Raw genomic sequence first — 20,453 nt, forward strand, 5'->3', positions numbered from 1 at the left:
TTAATAGGAAGACAGACAGCAATGTTTTCACTTGAAATTATTTTTTGTTCTTCTTTTCAATGATGAGTTCACTTTTCCTGCAGCTTTAGAAACCCAAACAAACAACTCTTGCCCTCTCTCAACCCTGCCCCTCCCACCCCCCAAGAAAAATAACAAAAAAAATCCAAACCAACCCAAAACAACCAAGGACAAAAGGGAAGCCAGTAGGCAGAAATTTCTACATGCTGTTTAAAATTAACTCTAAATATTTCCCTTGTTATCAAATCTATACCGTCATAAGGTGCCTGTTCAGATGTGCAGCCTCTCTGGTCCAAGAGATGGAGCAGTGTAGCCATCAGGGACTCCAGGATGTTTGCTGTCTCTCTTCACATCTCTGTTTTGTCTCGTGCATTTGTTTGGCACTGTGATTCAGGAAAGGACTCACGCAAAATTATATACATATTCAGTTACTTTTTTAAATAAAGATGTTCTCTTGAATTGGACTTGAACTAAATTGCTGAGATTAGCAGAAGCAGTGGCTATAGCCGTTTGATGTGCAAGACCTTCCCGAAAGAGCAGGGCCTTGAGAAGAAGACGACAAGATCTCCAAGTCCCATTGTGTTGCCATAGAATAGGAATGTTGTGGTCCATGGGTGCACTGTTGTGGCATCACAAACCCACAAAACTGGAGGTGCCAAGAGAAAGGCAAAGGACGGGAAGAACAGGTTTCTGCAGCAAGCCAGATTGGAGAGCTGACAGCTAGCTGTAAATTATGGGGTAAAATCAATATATAACAAATGCTTATCATAAACACTTTATAAAACAGTATCACTATCTCAAAAGTATTCCTCTTTTCTCCTACTTTGGTAGGGCTATTATACTTTGTCGATTAGAGACTATGATGTTGTAAATCTAAAAAGGCTCCCAGGGATCGAGGTTAGTCTCATTTCCTTTATTTGCAATTGGTATTTTAGAGCCCAAATACAGAGAAGAGTCATACTCCATAAGAGGCTTATTAGGGTTTCATTGCCACTACATAAAGTAGCCAAAGAGAGAGAGAAAGCTCTGAAAAGGTACAGGTGTAAAAAGAGTGAGATCCCATGTTATATAGGTGGATACAAAAGTCACAGTTCTAAAGAAATCCCCAAAGAAGTTGTTCTTGGGGCAGGTGAAGAAGTATGTTGTCAGCAGTTGAAATCAACTGTAAGGGTCAATCCCAAAAAGAGTATTCTGGTGGTGCATTGCAACAAGTTGGCTTCATGGCAAATGAGAATTTTAGAGTCTGTTGGAGATAGGAGAATCCACAGCTAAGCCATATTTCTTCCCAAGGGTCACAAAACCAAACCTTAAAGCCTTATACCTGGAATAACTTTGGGACTGTCAGAAGCTGAAGTGTTTCCCGCTATACCAGAGGAGTTTTTTTGAGTTTGGAAGCATCAAAATCACATCCCATATGCACTACATGGTGCTTGGGAATGGTCAGTGCAAAGGCAGCTTCCACGGTCCTGCAGGTGGTGGATGGGGGAAAAGTGTACCACGCTGTGGTTACAGGGATCTCAAAGACAGGGATTATTGTGGGATATACATTAGAAATCAGGTGGGAAATTCCAACATGAAGTGCTATTTGTATCAACAATTCTTTCTAGAAAGTTTGTTTCTCAAATTTCTGGGATTTCACAATCTCATAATTTCAAGTCTAGCTTTCCTTTTTATTTTCCTCCCATCGTTCTTAGGATTCTTGTCTTGGGAGTCAGGGTCGTTTTGGGTTTTTTGGTTGTTGTATAATCCACCACTTTTGTTTATTGTGCTGAGGGCATTCAGAAGTGCCTTTTACTTATGATAAATAGAGCCTAGGAAATGCAATGTTTCAGGTGGAATTTGTTGCTGTAAACACTGTAAGTCCTTGTAAAAGCAGTGAGTGTGAAAATACATCTTCATGAATATGTCTAGTTTGGCATGTCTTCTTTCAAGTAAGGAGAAAAATAAGACAAATATACTACTTTTCTTCATATACTCTCATAAAAGAAAAGTATGCTCCATAATAACTCACTTTTATTAAGTAAATTAGTATTAATATTGTTAAAATAAACACAGCTTCATGGTCATGATGTGACAGTTGTTCAATTGACCCCAAAACCCTGTAGCCATAAAGGTAATGAAGGCAGATATCAGAGGTTCTTGCTGCCTGTTGCTCTTCTGCATTTACTGGAAAAGGAGTTGATCTCTGAAATGCATCCTGTATGGATGCTGGGTCCCCAGTATTCACCACTAAGGTATCCACAAATGAATTCCCAATGTAAGTCTGACTACTGAGCACTGAAAAAAGCTTAATAATGCATTAATATACAATTGTGCATTTCAAAACTTTTGCATCATAATTTTTCCCTTGTTTAAAATCTGCATAATTTTTCAAGTAATATCCTATGTTTATGGCTATGTGTAGCTCCACACAGAACTGATTCTCCTTCTGTATGTAGAGTTTTGATCTCTTTATCACAGATCTTCTGTAAAACAACCCCAGCTGCAGCTGACTTTATAGAAAGGTTTTGGACAACTTGCTTGATGGTCCTTTGTTTCACCGTTCATTCTCCCTGGTCCTTGTGTCTGCAGTCACCTCCAGTGCACAGTAGAACACTGACAAGTAAAATACAGAGAAATTGAAGTGGAAAAGTCTCTAATATATAGCCTGCATTGGCATGAGCAGAAGATAACAAACTTTGCAAAATAACTTTAGATCGTGTGAATTACTTTCAAATTTTTGCCATTGTGTGGAGATACTACATCAAAACAATAGTCTTTCGCAAACTTCAAATATCAAAAATAAATCAGCAATAAAATAATAGATTAAATCATAGTCAAGCTTGTGCTGAGTGCAGTAAGGTTTTAATGCTTTGCACCAGGAAAAGTATGAGGAAAACATGATTTTTCATATAAAGTCTTAGAACAGAATGAATGATTGCAACTGTATGACAGAAAAAGATTCAGTTCCAAGCAATAAACAGCATGCTGAGCATGCTAAATCAAACCAAACTTCAACTTTATCTTACTTTCTCCACCCCTCCTAACATAGTACTTGCAAGCATAGAAAATTGTGGCTATTTCAGTGAAAAATAATTTTTTCCTGTAGTGAAGTGATTCGTTTATTCCTGTGGATGTTACTGATATCTCATGCTGTGTATTGCTTTTAACTAAAATAGAGTTGTTGTTAACTGAAGACATTCTTCTTTCTTTTTTCTCTCCTTTCTTTAGTTTCTCTAAATGTTGTTTGAAATGTAAATTTTAGCAGTCCCTGTAGTTTATACCTGAAAATTGTCTTGCCCCTATTGGAATAACACTGCTGGATTCCCTACTAAAAATGGTCTTTTGCTGAATTTTGCATTTTGACCCAGAGCTTGTGCCCAGAAGAATGCTTCTCCCTTATCAGTCCCAGTCATTCATGGAAGTGACGATGTCTGGTTCTGACTGGCAAAAACAACAGAAGGGATTGAGTTTTACAGCCCTTGGGACTTGAGAGCAATTACTCTCAGCTACTAACAGCAGTGTCAGCATGCCCATTGTTGTGTTCTCACTTCAAGACTGAGCAAGGAAGAAAATAAATGGTTAAGATGAAATTCCCCTCAACTGGGCAAATGATAAGTCAATCCTGTGATTACTGCTCTAATGCATATATTTAAAGTAGAAAAATTTAACCATGCATTATTGAAACCTTAAAACTAAACAATTTCATATCATAGCCTCATAGTGAGCTGTCAGTTTGGCCAAGCCTACCTCTGTTTTGTTCCTGTTTTCCTATTTTTTCCCTTTTTTTTCACATCCCAGTGCTTTAATGCCAGTTGCATCTGAAGGACTTAGAAGGAGCAGAGTCAATAGCACTTATTCTGAAACCATAGTCTCTCCAGGTTACTGAGAAGCATGTTCTGTATTTAAGAAAAAAACCTTATTATCACATAGTCTAATGAGCATTTCTGTTCTTTTTCCTCGTACCAAGCTATGAGAGTGTCACGCTTTACTTCTAAAGTCTGTTTTCTGACTTGCAATTTTTAGAGCCTTTAATTACCTGTGTAGAGTTGCCTGCTTGTTTAGCTTTTAAATTTATAGTTCTAATATTTTGCTTAAATAGTATTTGTGTCTTCCTTTCCCTAAAGTTAACAGTGCAAGTCAATTCCACAGGCAACGTTTTTTGTATAGTCATTCAGTTTAATAATGTTGGGGATGCTATTGATCTCTGCACTGAGACAGAATTCTTTTTTAGTGCATAGTCACATATTAATGTGCATTATGAAATATCAAAGTAACATATGTTCATTACACAGGTTTAACCAGATTTTAGGCTTCTAATTTTTATTTTAGTTGAAATATTTGACATATAAGTGAGGAGAAATGAAGCTTTGCAGAACAAAAATTTGTCACAGGAGTTGACTGATTCATTAGAGAGCAAAAGAGTGGTACTTCTGTTCTGAAATCTGTATTTGCAAAAATCTGTGTGGAAGAAAAACCAACAAAACAACAACTTAAAAAACTGAAGAAACTATATGTTTTATCTTTGATACCTGCTTTGTGATGTTGCTTCATTTGAGGAATGGATTCTAGACTATGTTATGTAGTTCAAACAGTATTTAGCCCTTGACTGAAATAAGGGAAACATCAAATTTTGGTTTAGCATCATTTTAGTTCTAGGTGAAGAAATATATTTTAACTGATTTAATTACATGGCTGCAGCTTGCCAGGTCTACTTGCAAAATCTTTATCAGAACAAAAGTTATATTCATTCTTATTTTTAATGTTAAGGAAGTGTAGTTATTTCTTTTTTACAGTTAATAATTACTACATCATGTGATTTTTTTGGTGTATGTATATTTTTGGTTCATGATTCATTCAAGAGAAGGAGGAAAAATTTGGGTTCCTCCCATAGGCTTGCAAATATTTTTCTCCATTTTTGATTAAACTTTGACCATCTAGTATAGCCCTAGAATTTCCAGGGGTATAACAACTGTAACTATAAAACATGGTTTTACAGTTGAAAGTGGTACTGCATCAGGTTTTCAGCAATTTCAGACCCTATCTTATGTTGCCCTAGGCCATGTCAGTTGTACTGATAACACAGTTGTCTTGCTGACTTTAAGCCAGTGTAACATTGGCCCAGAAGTCTTTGCTGCAATAGATGTTCATGTCTCTGATATTTCCATAATGCTCTAGAGGATTAAACAAACTTCCCATATGATTCCTCTCTATTGCACATCATTAAACTCCGAAAACCGTGGAGCTCATTGACACTAAATGTTGTGGATGTCAGAATTTAAAAAATCAGACAAATTCATGGAATACAAATTTGTCAAGGATTATTAAACATAAAAGGGAGTTTCTGAAGAGCAGATCACTGGAACCTAGGGAAAATGGGGAATTGCCATTGTTTGTCTTGGGTCCCCTGGGCTTCCTGGGCATCAGGCACAGGCACAGAATCACAGAATATTCTGAGTTGGAAGGGACCCACAAGGATCATTGAGTCCAACTGTCATTCCCAGTCATTTCTGAGGACCAGACTAAAAGTACCTTTGGCCAAAAAGAGTCTGGCTGTTCTTGTGCTTTTATTGGTATCCATTTACTAGATTTACTGAAATGTCATGTTATTATTTTCATATTTAGAAGCTTGAAAGTTGCAGCAGAAATTTAAGATGTACTGAAGGAAGAGTCTTTGGATATGCTGGAGTTGCACTGAAACCCACTGAAATCATTTTGGTTATACCTTTTGCTTTTCTATGTAGCAGAATATTTAGTTGTAATATTTTTGTTGTAAGAGAGCTAACATTTGCTGTTAAATGATACAGTTGATACAGTAATCAAAGACTAAGATGTATGAGATTTTCTTGCCATATTTTAATCTACTTTTTTTTCTGCAGAGGTTGTTATCACTATTTTAGAATGTTTTTATTCACACTTGCCAGAGTTAATTTTAGAAAATACCTTGTTACTTTGGAGGTGGAGAATGTCATTTGTTTTCGGACTGAGTCAAGGGAAAAAATATGTTCCTTTTTTATGTGATATTACTGAAAGTATCTGAACTTTCTCTTCATGTGACATCCTAAGTCAAACTAAAAGGCCTGAAAATTGTTGCTACATTCAGTATTTAAGTAATATTTTTAGTAATTATAAAGAACAGCCAGAAAGTGAATTGATCTGGAAAGCAGCACAGATCACATATGAAATAATCTAATTCTCTACTCTTACTAATCACAACAAACAGTATGTCATCTGCAGAATCTGGGATAATCGTTTATTTACTCACTATTTTTCACTTGTCCAGCTGAGTTTTTCACCAGTGATGTCACACTTTCTAACCAGACAGCAGACTGATATATCACTGTCTTGTTTTCTTTCAGGCTTTCAGTTGCAAAATGGTAAACTAGAGAAAAGCCTCATACATCTTTTTGTTTTGAATACATTAATTGCTTACTTATATCAAGACCATCTTTACACTTGTACTGGGTGTTGCTGCAGTCTTCAGCTGGACTGAATGTATTGGCAGCTTGATAAAAAGTACTGTAGCAATGAGCCTGTAAATGTTTCCAGTAATTTCAATCTAAACTCAAGAGTTGATGGTTCTGCTATCAACTCAGGTATAGCTGAAAAAGGCAAAGACTGGAGGTGACATTCATTCTCTATTTCCTTTAAGCTTCGAGGGAGAAGATGGGGAAAGAAAGAAATTAAAAACTACTTCCCCCACTCCTAAGTAAGAGAACTCCATTGTAATCCTGAGTTCATTTTACATGCTTAGCTATGTTGGCACACAAGGCATTTAATTTAACATATTGATGATAATGAATTTTTATAGCAAGGAAGGAGACAGGGAATTCAGAGTTTAAGGGAATCTACCTTTGAATTTTCTTCATTATAATGTTTTACATTTCCATATCCCTCTTCATCTCCAACTTCCTAAAGCACATTACAGTTATGCCAGAATCAGTGAACTCTTGGCTGAAAAGAGCTGTGAGCAGTATCAACAGACCTTGTACTTTCTTTCTGAATTAATTATTTCAGTCATGCATGCCTTAGCCCTTGCTTGCAGAAGTTTGCTGAAAATAGATTCAGCTTGTGAGAACTGAATATGAGTGTGGCTGTGAAGACTGGGAAGGTCTCTCCTTTCCTGGGTATTTCCTTTCTGACCCTTTTCATCCCGTTCACCTGGAGTGTCCCAATGAGGGAGGAGACTTGTATCGATTTGGTCATGCAAAAAGCAGAAGACTGTGTTCATTTCAACCCATGCAAAGCAAACAGCCTTAGCTAATTTAGCAGCACACAGCAAATTGTGCATAGCTGGTTGGAGCCAGGAGTGAGGGTGAATACATTACCGGGCTGTTAGTGCAGAGGAATTTGGGTAGGTGAGTAAAAAGTTGTCACATTAAGCCACATAATTCCAGTTTGGTTAACACCAATCCTTAGGGATAGATTTTCAAAGCCATAGGAATTCTAATGACATTGATGTATTATTCCATGCCTACTAAAATCTTTCATGTTTCTTTAATATTGGAGTCTATTATCTGTTATCCCAAAACAGTAGCAGCTTGGCATGTAAGCAGATAAGTGCTTTGTTTCGGATTCGGTCAGACATTTCCTTTGACTCTGTGTAAAGTTAGTAATTATAACTTCATTATAACTAGCAAGTGTGGGTAGATTCCTTCCCAAATCTTCGTTTGCGAAGCCTAACCATGATGATAACTTCATTCAATGGTCTGTTGTGATCATGTGAGTTATACAGACTTTTCAAAGAGAATAATAAATGGGGCTAATGCTCAAAATTCATATCAAGAGGGGTATCAAAGTTAAGAAAGCTCCATTTGTAAAATGTGCATTTGTCCTTCCAAAAATACTACCTAAATGCTTTCAACTGTTGAAGAAACTGCTGAGGAGATGCCTTTGGTAGTAGTATTTCATGCACTGAATAGAAATTAATAACTAATGAAAATAACTTGGGGTTTTTGGTTATTTGTTTTCTTCCTTCTGTAACACCAACGTGCATTCATGTGCAGCATGTCTAAGTTTTCACAGACCATCAGTAATAAAACAGTATATTTATTTCTAGAAAACAAAATTGGCAATGAAGATCTTGGAGAGTCTACAACAAATTGAACAATTTGCAGTGTGAATAACACGGGGGAAAAAAAAAGAAAAAGGACAGAAAACATATCCACCAGACCTCTTAGTGGCACAACATTTGACAAAAGTAGAGGGATGTGACAGGGTTACTGGAGGTTTGTTTTATTCATTTGTATCAAGCTGCATGACTTTTCACAAGTGCCTATTAAAATTTTTAAATAAATCAAAACATCACTCCCTGAGTGTTCTTTCTGTAGCCTTAGCAACAAAAATAGGAAGAGGGAGAAACTGCAGATGGAAATCCTATCTGTCTGATCTCATATAGGTGGAGCAGAAAATGTCATGAGGGATAAAATGCCGTGATCTCTCAGAGGTATTCCCCTTTGACTCCAGTAGAGACCGCAAAACAAACTTTCTCAGGTTCTTCCTGCCTCAGGCAATGTATGAATGCCTCTCTCCTGGTGTGTGAAAAGAAAAGTTTCTTTCAGTGCTAAAACAGGCATAATCTGGCTCCAAGGTGCTACTGCTGAGTTTAGCCATATCCAGGAGTGGGCCAACAATGTGGCTTCCATAGGTCAACAACCCAATGGTTGTTCATTTTGGTGGTATAACTGGCTGGCTGGCACAGTGGTTTATAGCAAATTTGGTGAACATATTTGAAACATCTTCCTTCCACAGTTATAAGCTAGTGCACCCAATGTTCCTGTTTGTCTAGAAACCAAACAGCCAATTCTTACAGTTGGACAATTGCTGACTATGTAGTTGAAAGAAAAAAATTTATTTCTGAGAATTTTTTTTTCAATAGAAATAGAACTTCTAATGTTTTCATTTAATTATTAACAGTGCTTGAAGTGTTGATTTTTCTTATATTAGTGTATCAGGAATATTATTCCATCACCTTGGAAATCAAGGTTATTTCTTAAATACACTGCAGAGGTTTTGTTTCTCACATAAACATTCAATAAAGGCTAGTACACATCCATCCTCTCTAAAAATGCATATGAGTTTACACTAAATACAAGGCCGCTGTGATTGCTACAAAAGGCTGAGATATGTACAAGTGGTTTTCTTTTTAGTAGTAGTTAATATTGAAATTGAAGGTGAAATTCAACTCTTCAATTTGGATACCTAAGTATAGGTGCATGTGATGTAGATGAAGTATGCGCAAGTTTGTCCAAGAACATGAACTGACAGGACAAGGGAGAATGGCTTTAAACTGAAAGAGGGTAGGTTTAGATTAGATGTTAGGGAGAAATTCTTTACCATGAGGGTAGTGAAGCACTGGAACAGGTTGCTCAGAGAAGTTGTGGATGCCCCATCCATGAAAGTGTACAAGGCCAGGTGAGATGGGACTTTGAGCACCTGGTCAAGTGGAAGGTGTCCCTTCCTACAGCTGGGGGGTTGGAATGAGATGGTCTCTAAGGTCCCTTCCAACCCAAAGTATTCTATGATTCTTTGATCACAGATGGTGGAAATTTAAGGTGAAAGTTACCTAGCTGTGGATATCCAATATCATTTTGGGCACTGTGGTTATACTGAATGGTCCATTGCTGCTCCTGTAGGATAAGGTTCTGCTGGAGGTACTGAATCATATCTTCAAGTTTCAGACAGCCCTGGGTTCCTCCTGTGCTTAGGCAATTATATGTCACCCATGGTCAGTGCCGTCAAAGTGGGTATCTAGTTTGCTCTAGAGTGAACCTGAAAACTTCATGAGCTGGCAAACCTTCACTGACAGCATTTACTAGGTCTGTGGTCCTGACAATGAGCGCTTACAAATGTAGCTCTTACTCAGACAGCTGCACCTGCAAACCGATTTCCACCCTGCTCAGCTACTTATTTGTTCGTTTAAATCTGAAGTGAAAAGATATAATTTTTAATTTTTTTTTACAGATATACCAACAACAAATTGAATCAAACAAAATAAAAATGACCTGTTTCTGGTCAGGGTCAAAATGTTGAGATTATTCCTCTCTTTTACCACTTCCTGTCTCATTGACCACCCCCACCTCCAGTAAAAAAAGTTTTTTTGGAACCCAAGTAAAATCTCAGGACTTTATCTTTCACTGTTTTTCAGGGCTTAGATGTATGGCATCACTTCTGTTGCTTAAAATTGTGAAAAGACACCCTTGCAGTCAGAAGTAATTCTGTAGTGCTGTGCGTGTTATCTTCCAGTGTCCTGCATTTAGATGAAAGCCAAATAAGGAAATACAAGTTTGTGAAACCTTCCTCTTTGAATTGCTCTACTCTGAAAGAACAGCATAGATTTAGAAGTTATATACAAGAAAAAATAGCAACTATCAAAACCGAAATAATGTGTTTAATTTTTAAATACTTGAGAGTATTGGATCAACTACACTCTGGGTTAACTTGAAGGCAGTGGTGTTTTTCAGAGACCGTAGAGGGAGGATATTATTTAACATCTTGATCTTGTCAGAGTAATTGTTAAGTGCTCAGACTATCCCTCTTGAAAAGAACAAGAGTGCAGATTCTGCAGAAAGCTTATTTGGAGCCTGATGTCATGCAAAGGCAGCAACTTGGATACGCCTGTCTAGGCAACATGTAACTAATCAAGCATCTCAATTAAATATGATGTCTTACAGTTGTGGCACGAGAGCTGTCTAGGGATTTGGTTTTTTGAGTGTGACTGCAAGATCAGATAAAGAAGCATTTTCTGTGACAAGTCCTTAAGAAATGTGGCTGGTCAGAACAGTTTGTTAAAATCACGTGTTCTTTTCACTGTTCTTGTGGAGAATATCCTGACTGAACTCCTGTTACAGATGTATAGAGAAAAATACATAGAGAAATAGAGAAAAAACAAAATGAATCCCTTTCTCAAACCAAAGAGTAAGCTTTCAAAAGAGCAGTAGCAATCGCTAAGGTTAATCACTTTCATCGTCACTGTCTTTCTCTCTAAGGCATGAATTGTAATTTTGAAATTTTACTTACTGATTGTGGATTGCAGCCACTCCTATGTTTTAGTAACTAAAGATTCATGTGCACGTGAGAGCCAAACTAGAAATTGCTCTGGTTAAATAGACTACCAGTTTTGGTTGCAATCTGCTTAAACCAAGTGCTTTCCAGAGAAGCCACGGTGATGCAGTTCGTCTTGTTATGCCCAGGCCCTGTGCTGAGCATGCTGCTGTCTGGCTATATGCTGACCAGCACACAGCTGGACTGAACAGCATGGCTTTGGCAAAGATTGGTGCTGAGGTGTACATAGGACACTTTTGAAAGCTTTAAATTAGGCTTTATCCCTACAGGTAAAATGCTACTGCATTAATAAACCCATGCTCCTGCCTGTATCAACTTTGTATTGGTTGTACATGTTCCTACAACTAATTGCCCTACAATTTTTTGGCTCTGAACCCTGATGGATCCCTGAGACACAGTATTAAGGGCTCGGGAACTGCATCACACACCAGTGCGTGTGGAGGGAGCTTCCTGCACTGTCCTACAGAAAGCCCTGATCAACTAGAAACTGTACCTGCCAATATTAACTTAATCCTCTAGATCTGTAACACTTTTCATACAAATTTAGATTTGCCATTTTGTCTCCTCATGTGAGGCCTCAGGGTTCTCATTTGTGTCTTGGTTGCTCTTTTCCTCCTGTCTCTTCCAATAGAGAAGTGCCAGAGAATGGGAAACAAGGATGATGTACCTCTCCTGACATCTGAACACATAGTGGAGAAATACATAGGCTGCAGAGAGTTTAAAGTTGTTCCAATACCTGGATTAAAAAGAAAAAAAAAGTATATAATATTAAACTGAACTTACTGTATATTTAGGGAGAGGAAAAAAATTGCACAAATGTGGTTGTAAGTATGTCAAAGTACATACTCAGAAATATACTGTTGGTTATATTCCACACAGGAGGTGGATCTTTAGAAGACTGAAATACTAAATCTGTAAAAGCTAACTTGACAAAAACATAGTTATTTATGGCATTATCTGGAGTCATGACCCCCCAAGAATGGGCCTGGTAACAGACATGGCGTTATAACCACTGATGCTCTGTAGTCTAGACCTGGCAGATAGTATTTATGTTTATAAACAGTAATTTTCAGAGTTCCAGTTTTATGAACACTTTAGTCATTTATACAGATCTAAAAATGAGAATATAAACTCTAAAACCTGTGTCATAATTACACCAAAATCAAATTCTGCTAGGTGTTTTAATGGACATTGCATTGAAATGGTTCCTATTATTTTCCTTTAGTGGAGAGGGTGCTACAGAGCAGTTAATAAAGGCTTATTTTGAGAATGTCATTTCTCAGACTCCTGCTCTAGCAAATCAGGAACAAAACTGCATAATAAATATTTCCCTACTGTAATTGGTTTTTGAGTGACTTGGCAATTTGGCTTTTTTCCTCTCTTAAGTAAGGCATTGCAGAGATTTTTGCTCTTTTGAAGCTTGTCTCATATGACAAGACAATCCAAGGGGCTTTATGAGACTGCTGTAATGACCCCTAAATAGGCTGACAGTATTATAGCAGTCCCCAAGAGAGAAGCTTCTTTTCAAAAGGGGCTGAATATCATGGAAAAGTCAGTGGCTCCACATTGACTTTTCACAAAGCCGGAAAGACTAAATGGCTTTTTGGATTAATAACAGTTTTATGGCATCCTTCTCTTGCAGACTGTCTGTCAATGTGTGTGACTCTCCATTATAGGTGCTGTCAGGAGCTCAGAAAAGTGCAGTTTAAAAACCTGGGAACTTAAGATGTTGTAGAGCTGTGTAAAGCCTTGTGTCTACATAGGGGAGAGAGCTGTGAGCTAAATGCCTTTGTTTCATCCCAGCTGATGACATCATTTAATGTTTACAATAACCTACAGATGTAAATCTGTCTGATTCTGGGCAATGTTGCTTCATACTGGCCCTAGTGAAAATCTGAGTTTGAGGACTTCTGCACACACACAGTAGCTTTCAGGACTCTGCAAAGCACTTGTGTAGTCTCTTCTTGGAGAATGTAATGTAAGATGAAGTTCTTGACCCTAGTGCACTCAGACACAGAATTTCCTCTTCTATTAGATTGGGTTCCCCTCATTCATTAGTTGTTACATTAGCTGTTCAAAATGGATTTTGCTAGGGCTTGTGTAATCAACAGTGATGTTCTCAGGCTGTCTTCAGGTTCTGCTGATTGTTGATGCGAAGCAGGTATGCTATACCCCTATTTGTATATATATTCCCTTAGTTTTTTCCACTTCAGATATTAAAAAAACAAAACAAACAAAAAAAAACACCAACAAAACAAAAAAAAAATGAAAAACAACAAAAGGAATCTATCATAGCTTTTTCTCTGTGCCCCTATACATGTCCTCTGTAAGACTTTGGTGTTGTAGTCCACATGTATCTTATCTGCTGAAATTATAGCTTTCACATTTTGACAGGCCGGTTCAAATCAAGAACTCCTTAGGGTTCTTAGATTATCAGGTCCTATAAAACTGTAAAATTGCAACATAGGATTGCTATGTTATGGTTGTAATTATGGTACTCCCTGTGAAAATGAGTTATATGACAGCAGCATACAAAGTGTCTCTTTGCCCATTTTCTCTGGTCTTAATCTTCCCACTAGGACCCCATCTCAGGAGAGGTGATCTTTTCTTGTATTGTCTCATCTCCTGTGCTAATGACTGTTAGATTAGGGGTATTCTCCATGTGTCCTTAACACCTGCTCCTGTCTCAGTCAGTCCCTGCCTAAGGAAAATGTAAATAAATGAGGAAAAATCAGTTGCAACACCATACACACATGCTTCCCCCGCCCAGGTAATGCAGAGTATGAACGTGCATTTCTCTTGCCCCTTCTTGGTGCCCAAAAACGTGCTATTGGGAAGAGGCTTTCCATCAGCTCCAACGCACAGCTATCTCAAGTCCTACACAAGCTATCATCTCTGTTCTCCCCCTTGTGCTGCTTTTAGCTGGTGGGGACTAATAATATTCAGAAATATAAAAGCAATTTTCTAGCAAAAGTCTGAAACAATTCAGAAGTCAATTTTAGCTGTATGATAGGCACAGATACTGTAAGAGAATAGCAAACATTACATGAGACTGGGTAAGAGTGCAAATAGTTTTGGGGAAGCTGTTTTTGCTGTATGTCTGCAAAATGGATCACCAGGACTGCCATATTCCTTAGGGAAATAATTTTAATTGCTAGTTCATTTCCTTCCTCTAAATATCCAAAGTATTATTATCTTTGGTTTCTTGCTGAAAAATTGTCTGTTTAAAAAATATAGAATTGCCTGTTTTGTCCTTTCAGTGTTTCTGTTTTAGTCTACAAATGCACCTTTTAAAAAGCATAATTCTCTGATTCATTTCATAGGCTATTAATCAAGAAATGCTTAAAGATGACTTTCTGAACTCAGTAATAGGTGATGAATTTTCTCAGAATTAATATTTAGGACAAATATTAGCAGCAATTTCAGTTAATTTAAAAATAGACCTTGTCTGTGAGTTTGGCAATATTTGGGCAATTTTTTAATGTATTTTGTTAACAATCAGATATCAGACCTTCCTTTTAAAGTGATAAAATTAAGCATGTCCTTGAGGGCTTCATGTTTTTTTCATTGTGCTGTTATCTCAACTGAAGTTTGGAAGTGCAATTTCAATAAATAGTATATTTAAAAGGACAGCAGTTATCAAATGCAGTCTCATTGTTTTCTATTGCACCTAGCAATAACTCACAACACTTGACTGCAAATATCTGAAGATGAGGAGCCTTGGATGGGATGATTGATTGATTGATTGATTGATTTTTGATTGGTAATGTCATAAACAGTCTTCCAGTACTGGGAGAAGGCAGCCAAAACTTAATCTACTGGAATGTAACTGCCATCTCTTTGGCTGATCTATAACGATTTGCTCTGTGAATGCCTTACTCTCTTCCTTCAACTACAGAGACAGTAAGAGGTTTTTCTACAACATACTATTGGGCAATAGCAGAGCTCATTCCTGGGTGTACCAGCTGCTTTTTCTCTGGTTGAAGTTATCAGCTTTCCTCAGTTATTGCCTTAAAGAGAGAGAGCTCAGTAGCTGGCAGAGCTTCTTGTTCAGTAATGTCTGTGGTTTGGATCAAATTGAATCCAGTATTTAGAAGCAAAATATTCATGCAGTTGGATTCAACAAAGGCTCTTATTCCTAAACCTTGTTTGATAATATCCTCCATCTCTTAGAGATTTATAGTACCTTTTCATTTCTCTTAAAGAAAAAATGTGTCGGGAAGAGAATTTAACCTAAAAAGTCCAATGTTTACATATGTGATTTCATCACTGAATCATGGTGTCTTACTTCATTGAGAGGGAACTTTACTGTTTCATGTCTGTTTCAGTACTACTTTCATAGACATCTTTGGCCAGAATCCCAGTTAATAACCTGAAATAATTTCAGAGGTATAATGTAGTTGTTATTTTTAAATATCACGTATAATTACTTTATGTTATCTTGGTTGTGACAGATCACCCTAATCTGTTAAGGGACAGCAGTTATTGATGAAATGGTGTTTGGACTGTATTTGGGAGTGTCCATATAAGTAACATATGGAATGGATGTCCAGTATTTGAATTGGATTTGAATTTGACAAATACTGAACACCAAGAATTTAAAAAAGGCTTAAACTTCAGTTGTGCTGAGCTTTTACAAGTAGTGCATGCATTCAGCTTTCCTGAGAAAATTCAATTGTATTTGGAGAAATATGGGAATATAGGCAAGATGTCATCAGAAAATATCCCTTGTGAAAACTGTAAGAAATTAATCTTCTTTACAATATACAGTAAGATGGCAACTCAGCATCAAGGATGGCCTCAGGTTAAAAATAACTTACTTCCCCAAAAGACAATTGTTATGAGAGAGGTTCTAATAAATATTCCTTTTATACTCACAGAGGTTGCTGACAGTAATCCTCATAGGTGGTGAAAAAAATGTCTGGAAAAATCCTTTGCTTTAATGCTGTACTGTTCAGTAGAATAAAGGTGCTATGTACTTCATACATATGCAGTATTTGGACAGAACTGTACAACTAGAGAAGCAGTGGGAGATAACACTCATATCCATACCTGAAAAACAAAGGAAAAAGAAAAACTTTCTTGAAGTAGTAATGTGTATGTTCTTGTAGTGGTTTGGATCTTTGTTTTCCCCCAGAGGCTAAGAAAAGTGGTAGACCCCAAGGGGTGGAAACCCCTGGAAGTTTTGAAGTTCTGTCCAATGGGCGCTCCTGCAAAAATGTCAACATCCCACAGTCTCACTGGAAGAGATGAGTTGTAGTTGGGTTGTGGAGGAGAGGTGACCATGTTGTAGAGCCACGAGGAAGGGGCTCTGAGCCCCTTGGGCCCTCTGGGCCCTCCCAGCCCCTGGCTGGGGGGCTGCGGGGACCTGGAACAGCATAAAGCTGGGCTAGGTGCCTGTAGTTATGCCGGGAGATGTTTTCTCCATGGGCGCAGAGCAGCAGCCGGCGCTGACCAGAGAAACAGTGGCAGAGAGCCAGAGATAAGGACCGAACTGAAGGAGCAGCAGAAGCAACATGCAGCACCAGAGAAAGGACTCCTGGAAGGAGAGCCGGGAAGAAGAGAGAGCCAGCAGCCTGAGAGACAGAGTTCTGGGGGTAAGACTGTACCAGCCCCCCAAAACTCCTTTGAGACCTCCGAGAAAGGAGGAGTAGATGGACTCCTATTTTAGAGGAGCCTTGGAGTACAGCAGTACCAGAGAGAGAGGAGCTGAGAAGCTCAGAGCGTCCCGGAGCTGGACCGGGACGGCCAGAGGAATGCGGGGGGAGTTGACCTTGGCTCTCCCCCCCCCTTGCACTGCTGCCATGGTGGCAGCCTGAGAGACAGGGCACAGAGGCCCTGCAAGGAGCTGAGTCTCCTGGAGATACCAGACCGTCACGAAGACCCCCCTGTGTCTTCGTGATATGACGTGGTGATACGACCTTGTCTGGGGTTACGAAGCCCACGGAAGACCCCTCGGTTGGAGGCGATGGGGCCGAGAGAGGTTGGATACCTCCCTCGTGAGTGCTGGCAGAAATCCAACTATCAGCTGCTGCATGTGGAGAAGACAGACAGACTGCTGCCTCAGAAGATCCTGCTGCTTAAGGACTGAAAGCGATCTGTCCTTCTTTCCCTCCTGGACTTTTATTTGGAGGGGAGAAGAGATCTGATCATTGTAAATACATATGTCATGGTAGAGATAGTTGTGATCGTGTGTATAATGTGATATGGTATTTATTTGTACAGTCATTGTAATATATTCCCTTTCCCCCACTTTGAATCTGGTGTGTTTTGTCTGGAAAAACCCATCTCACATTAGGTTGAGATGTGGGAGGGGGATGGAGCTAGGGAATTGGATTTTGGGGTTATCTCAAACCATGACAGTTCTCTACTTGCTGTGAATGATCTTCCTTTCAGTAATGTGCTTCTACATCATTAAAAGACACTGAAAAGTTTGTTTCTCTTCATAAGTGTATTTATATAGAATTCTAGCTATCAGCAGAACTCTACATCTGTACCATATAACTATTAAAATTATTTTCTTAATTCAGTAGTTTACATGCAAATTCATTATAATTTTTGAAGCATTTTTGCATCTTCTTACGCATGTAGTACCTGTAGGGGATGGAATGCATTATAAGCAGGTACAATGAACCAAACCATGTAAACAGGTCTGACAGAATAAAAACTCGTAGGTATCTAATGATACCAATAAAATCATATTTATGAAAGACTCCAAGAATTCTATTTCCATGGTAATACAATTTAGAAACCATGAAGGCAGTAACTTGGAACACAAGCTTGGATCCTAACTTTACTGAGAGCTCCTGAGCTGCTCAGATCAACTTCAGTAGTTAGCTGCATGAGCCTTTTTGTAGTCAGATTGTAAATTTTTACAGATAGGATTAAGAAAAATTAGGATGTGAGAGACAAATAATTAATAGTATTTTCATAAAATACACCTGCATGAAGGTACGGAGCTTTTTCGGACTAAGAGGAATTCTGTCTTCCTTCTAATATCCAAGTAGAAGTGAATTTGTTTCCTTCCAGAAGTATCTAAGGTTATTTAACTTGAATTAAAATACTAAATGAGACTTCGATTTTTATACAGAAAATTTGGTAGACATGAGTAAGTCCTCACACTGACAAAATCTTGAGCTGAAGGCTATAATAAAAGTGTTTGATTTACAAAATGTATGATGAATCTTCTTTGAGCATGGATCAAGATACCATTTAAAGCATTTGTATAGAGCTACCAACTAGGCTCAGCACTAGAACTTTCTAGTTGTGGAGGTGGAGGCTTAGATACTAATAATTAACTGGAATAGCATTATTAGTTATGAAAAACTGGAAAATTTAAAAATTTTGCAGAGTTTTGACTATGGTTTAAATATTGCATGTTTATCTGAAACAAACTATTTTAGTAATTATTTCTTCTTTATCTCTGGAGCCCTTTCCTTGAACCTCAAATGCAATTTTTATTTTCTATGGAAATTTTGTCAGAATGATAAATTAAACTGGGAAAATATATCTTTGTTTTCAAAACCTTTTAATTTACTGTACCTCCTTTATACATGACAGTAATAACCATTTCTGTTGACCGTTAAAGGAGGAAAGAACTTCTAAGCTGGCTGGCTTTTGTCATCTTCCTGACAGTATAGTTTTAATTATGTTTACTTGTGTGACTTACCTAGAGCTGCTGAAGTTGTTAGAAGTTGCTTCAAAGGTGTCACTGAGATTTACTGGGCACATAAAGTACATCCTGGCATAGAAAGTACAGCAGATGATACAGAAAGTGTCAAGGAGAAAGTAACCTGGTTATATCTGCAACAGCTAAAGTAAAATGCATCAGTAATGATGTTAATGTAGGGTGAAATCCAGCTGAAACAGAATTTATGGTCAATATATTTTAAACTAGGACCTTAATAGTTTCATCTAGAATATAAGTTCTTATCAAGTACATCTTCAGCTCAGGATCATGTCACCAGGAATAGGTTGTGTATATTCTGGGGAGTGGGCTGTGGGGAGGGAGTGTCAGGTCTGCATGGCAGCATGGTCTGATGAGACGGTAGTCCTGTGCTGCTGGCTGGGAATAAGAGGTACTGCAGGAGAGGAACTTCTCCATCACCAGGGTAATTCTAAATTCTAAGTCCACCTCTTCCATTTTCTAGAGTACTGATTATTTTCTAAGTTTACTCTAATTTTAAAACACTATAATTGAGGCCTTGTTTTATTTGCTTTGTCTCAAAGGAGGTGGAAGCAAGGAAGGAACTGACACTAGCATGTACTACTTTTGTAGTATTACTTCAAGCTTTTCAACAGAAAGCTGGCAATGCTGTTGATTTAAATATTTTATGGTTACAACAGCTTGGGATGTGTAAAGGAAGACTGGAAATCTGAGATTTGTTTCATTGCTCATTTCAGGCCACACACTTTTTTTTCCCCCTTTCTCTGTTTTAGACGGGAAAGTACAGACCTTCACAGCTCCTGACCTTGACAGAAATTTGCTGTGACATGAGCATAACAGCAACTTCTGTAATTTTAAAGAAAATGTTAATTAGGAAACTTTCTTCCTCAATTATATATGTATTTGTCTCTGACTGGCAAATCTACAGTAAAGCAAACTTTTGGAGATTTAAAATAAAGTAGCATTGTAAGCCTATAGCTATCAGAAATTTTTTTGGATATTCTTATAAAGGATAGTCTAGTGAATTATGTTCAGAAATGTTGAAAACCGCATTGTTTTTAAGGTGTTAACTGTGAATACTGCTCATTGCTTTGTTAGAGCGTGTCCATTATTAAGGAACTTAACTGACCATCTTGCCTCAAAAACCATCAAACGTTTTGCCATAGATTTCACTGATGTGATTACAGGAAGTATATGATTGGGATTTGGGGATAGTGAACATTTTCATCATAATATAAGATGATTGGATGAGGTAACTGCCTTGTCAACTGCTAGTGGTTAGAAGCAGAACTGTTTCTGCAACACATTTGCAATTTGTACATTTTTTCCTTTATTACTGAGTTGCAGTGTACATGTTGCTGCTGCTCCCTGAAGCGACATGACTCAGTATTTCAAGGGAGTGTTTTACATAAAACTAATGTGCATCTTCCATATCAATCTGTGTTTTTTCCCCCCTTTCAGGAAGATACAGATCATAATTATTATACTTCAAGGACGTATGGCCCATATGATTCTACCAGCCGGGATTTGTGGGTCAATATAGACCAGATGGAGAAGGACAAAGTAAAGATTCATGGGATCCTTTCCAATACGCATCGGCAAGCTGCAGTAAGTTATCATAGCATTTTCTTCTTTGACTAACATTGATGTTTTCACCAGTGACCCACAGAGTAGTATTACTAAGTATGATGGCTACTGTTCACAGAGCTATATCTTTGAATCTTAG

At 37.9% G+C, this 20,453-nt stretch overlaps 1 protein-coding gene across 2 annotated transcripts in view; it reads left to right on the forward strand.

The window, feature by feature from the left end:
• PLXDC2 (plexin domain containing 2) overlaps window positions 1-20,453 on the forward strand; it is a 254,160-nt gene that overhangs the window by 115,354 nt on the left and 118,353 nt on the right. For both annotated transcript variants that reach the window (XM_051802444.1, XM_051802445.1), the window contains exon 3: window positions 20,189-20,335. In XM_051802444.1, coding sequence (XP_051658404.1) covers window positions 20,189-20,335 — 147 coding nt within the window. The remainder of the gene's footprint in view (window positions 1-20,188; window positions 20,336-20,453) is intronic.

This window comes from Manacus candei, unplaced genomic scaffold (genome assembly GCF_025592945.1).
Source record: "Manacus candei isolate 608988 ecotype Guabito, Panama unplaced genomic scaffold, ASM2559294v1 h1tg000056l, whole genome shotgun sequence".
NCBI lineage: Eukaryota > Metazoa > Chordata > Aves > Passeriformes > Pipridae > Manacus > Manacus candei.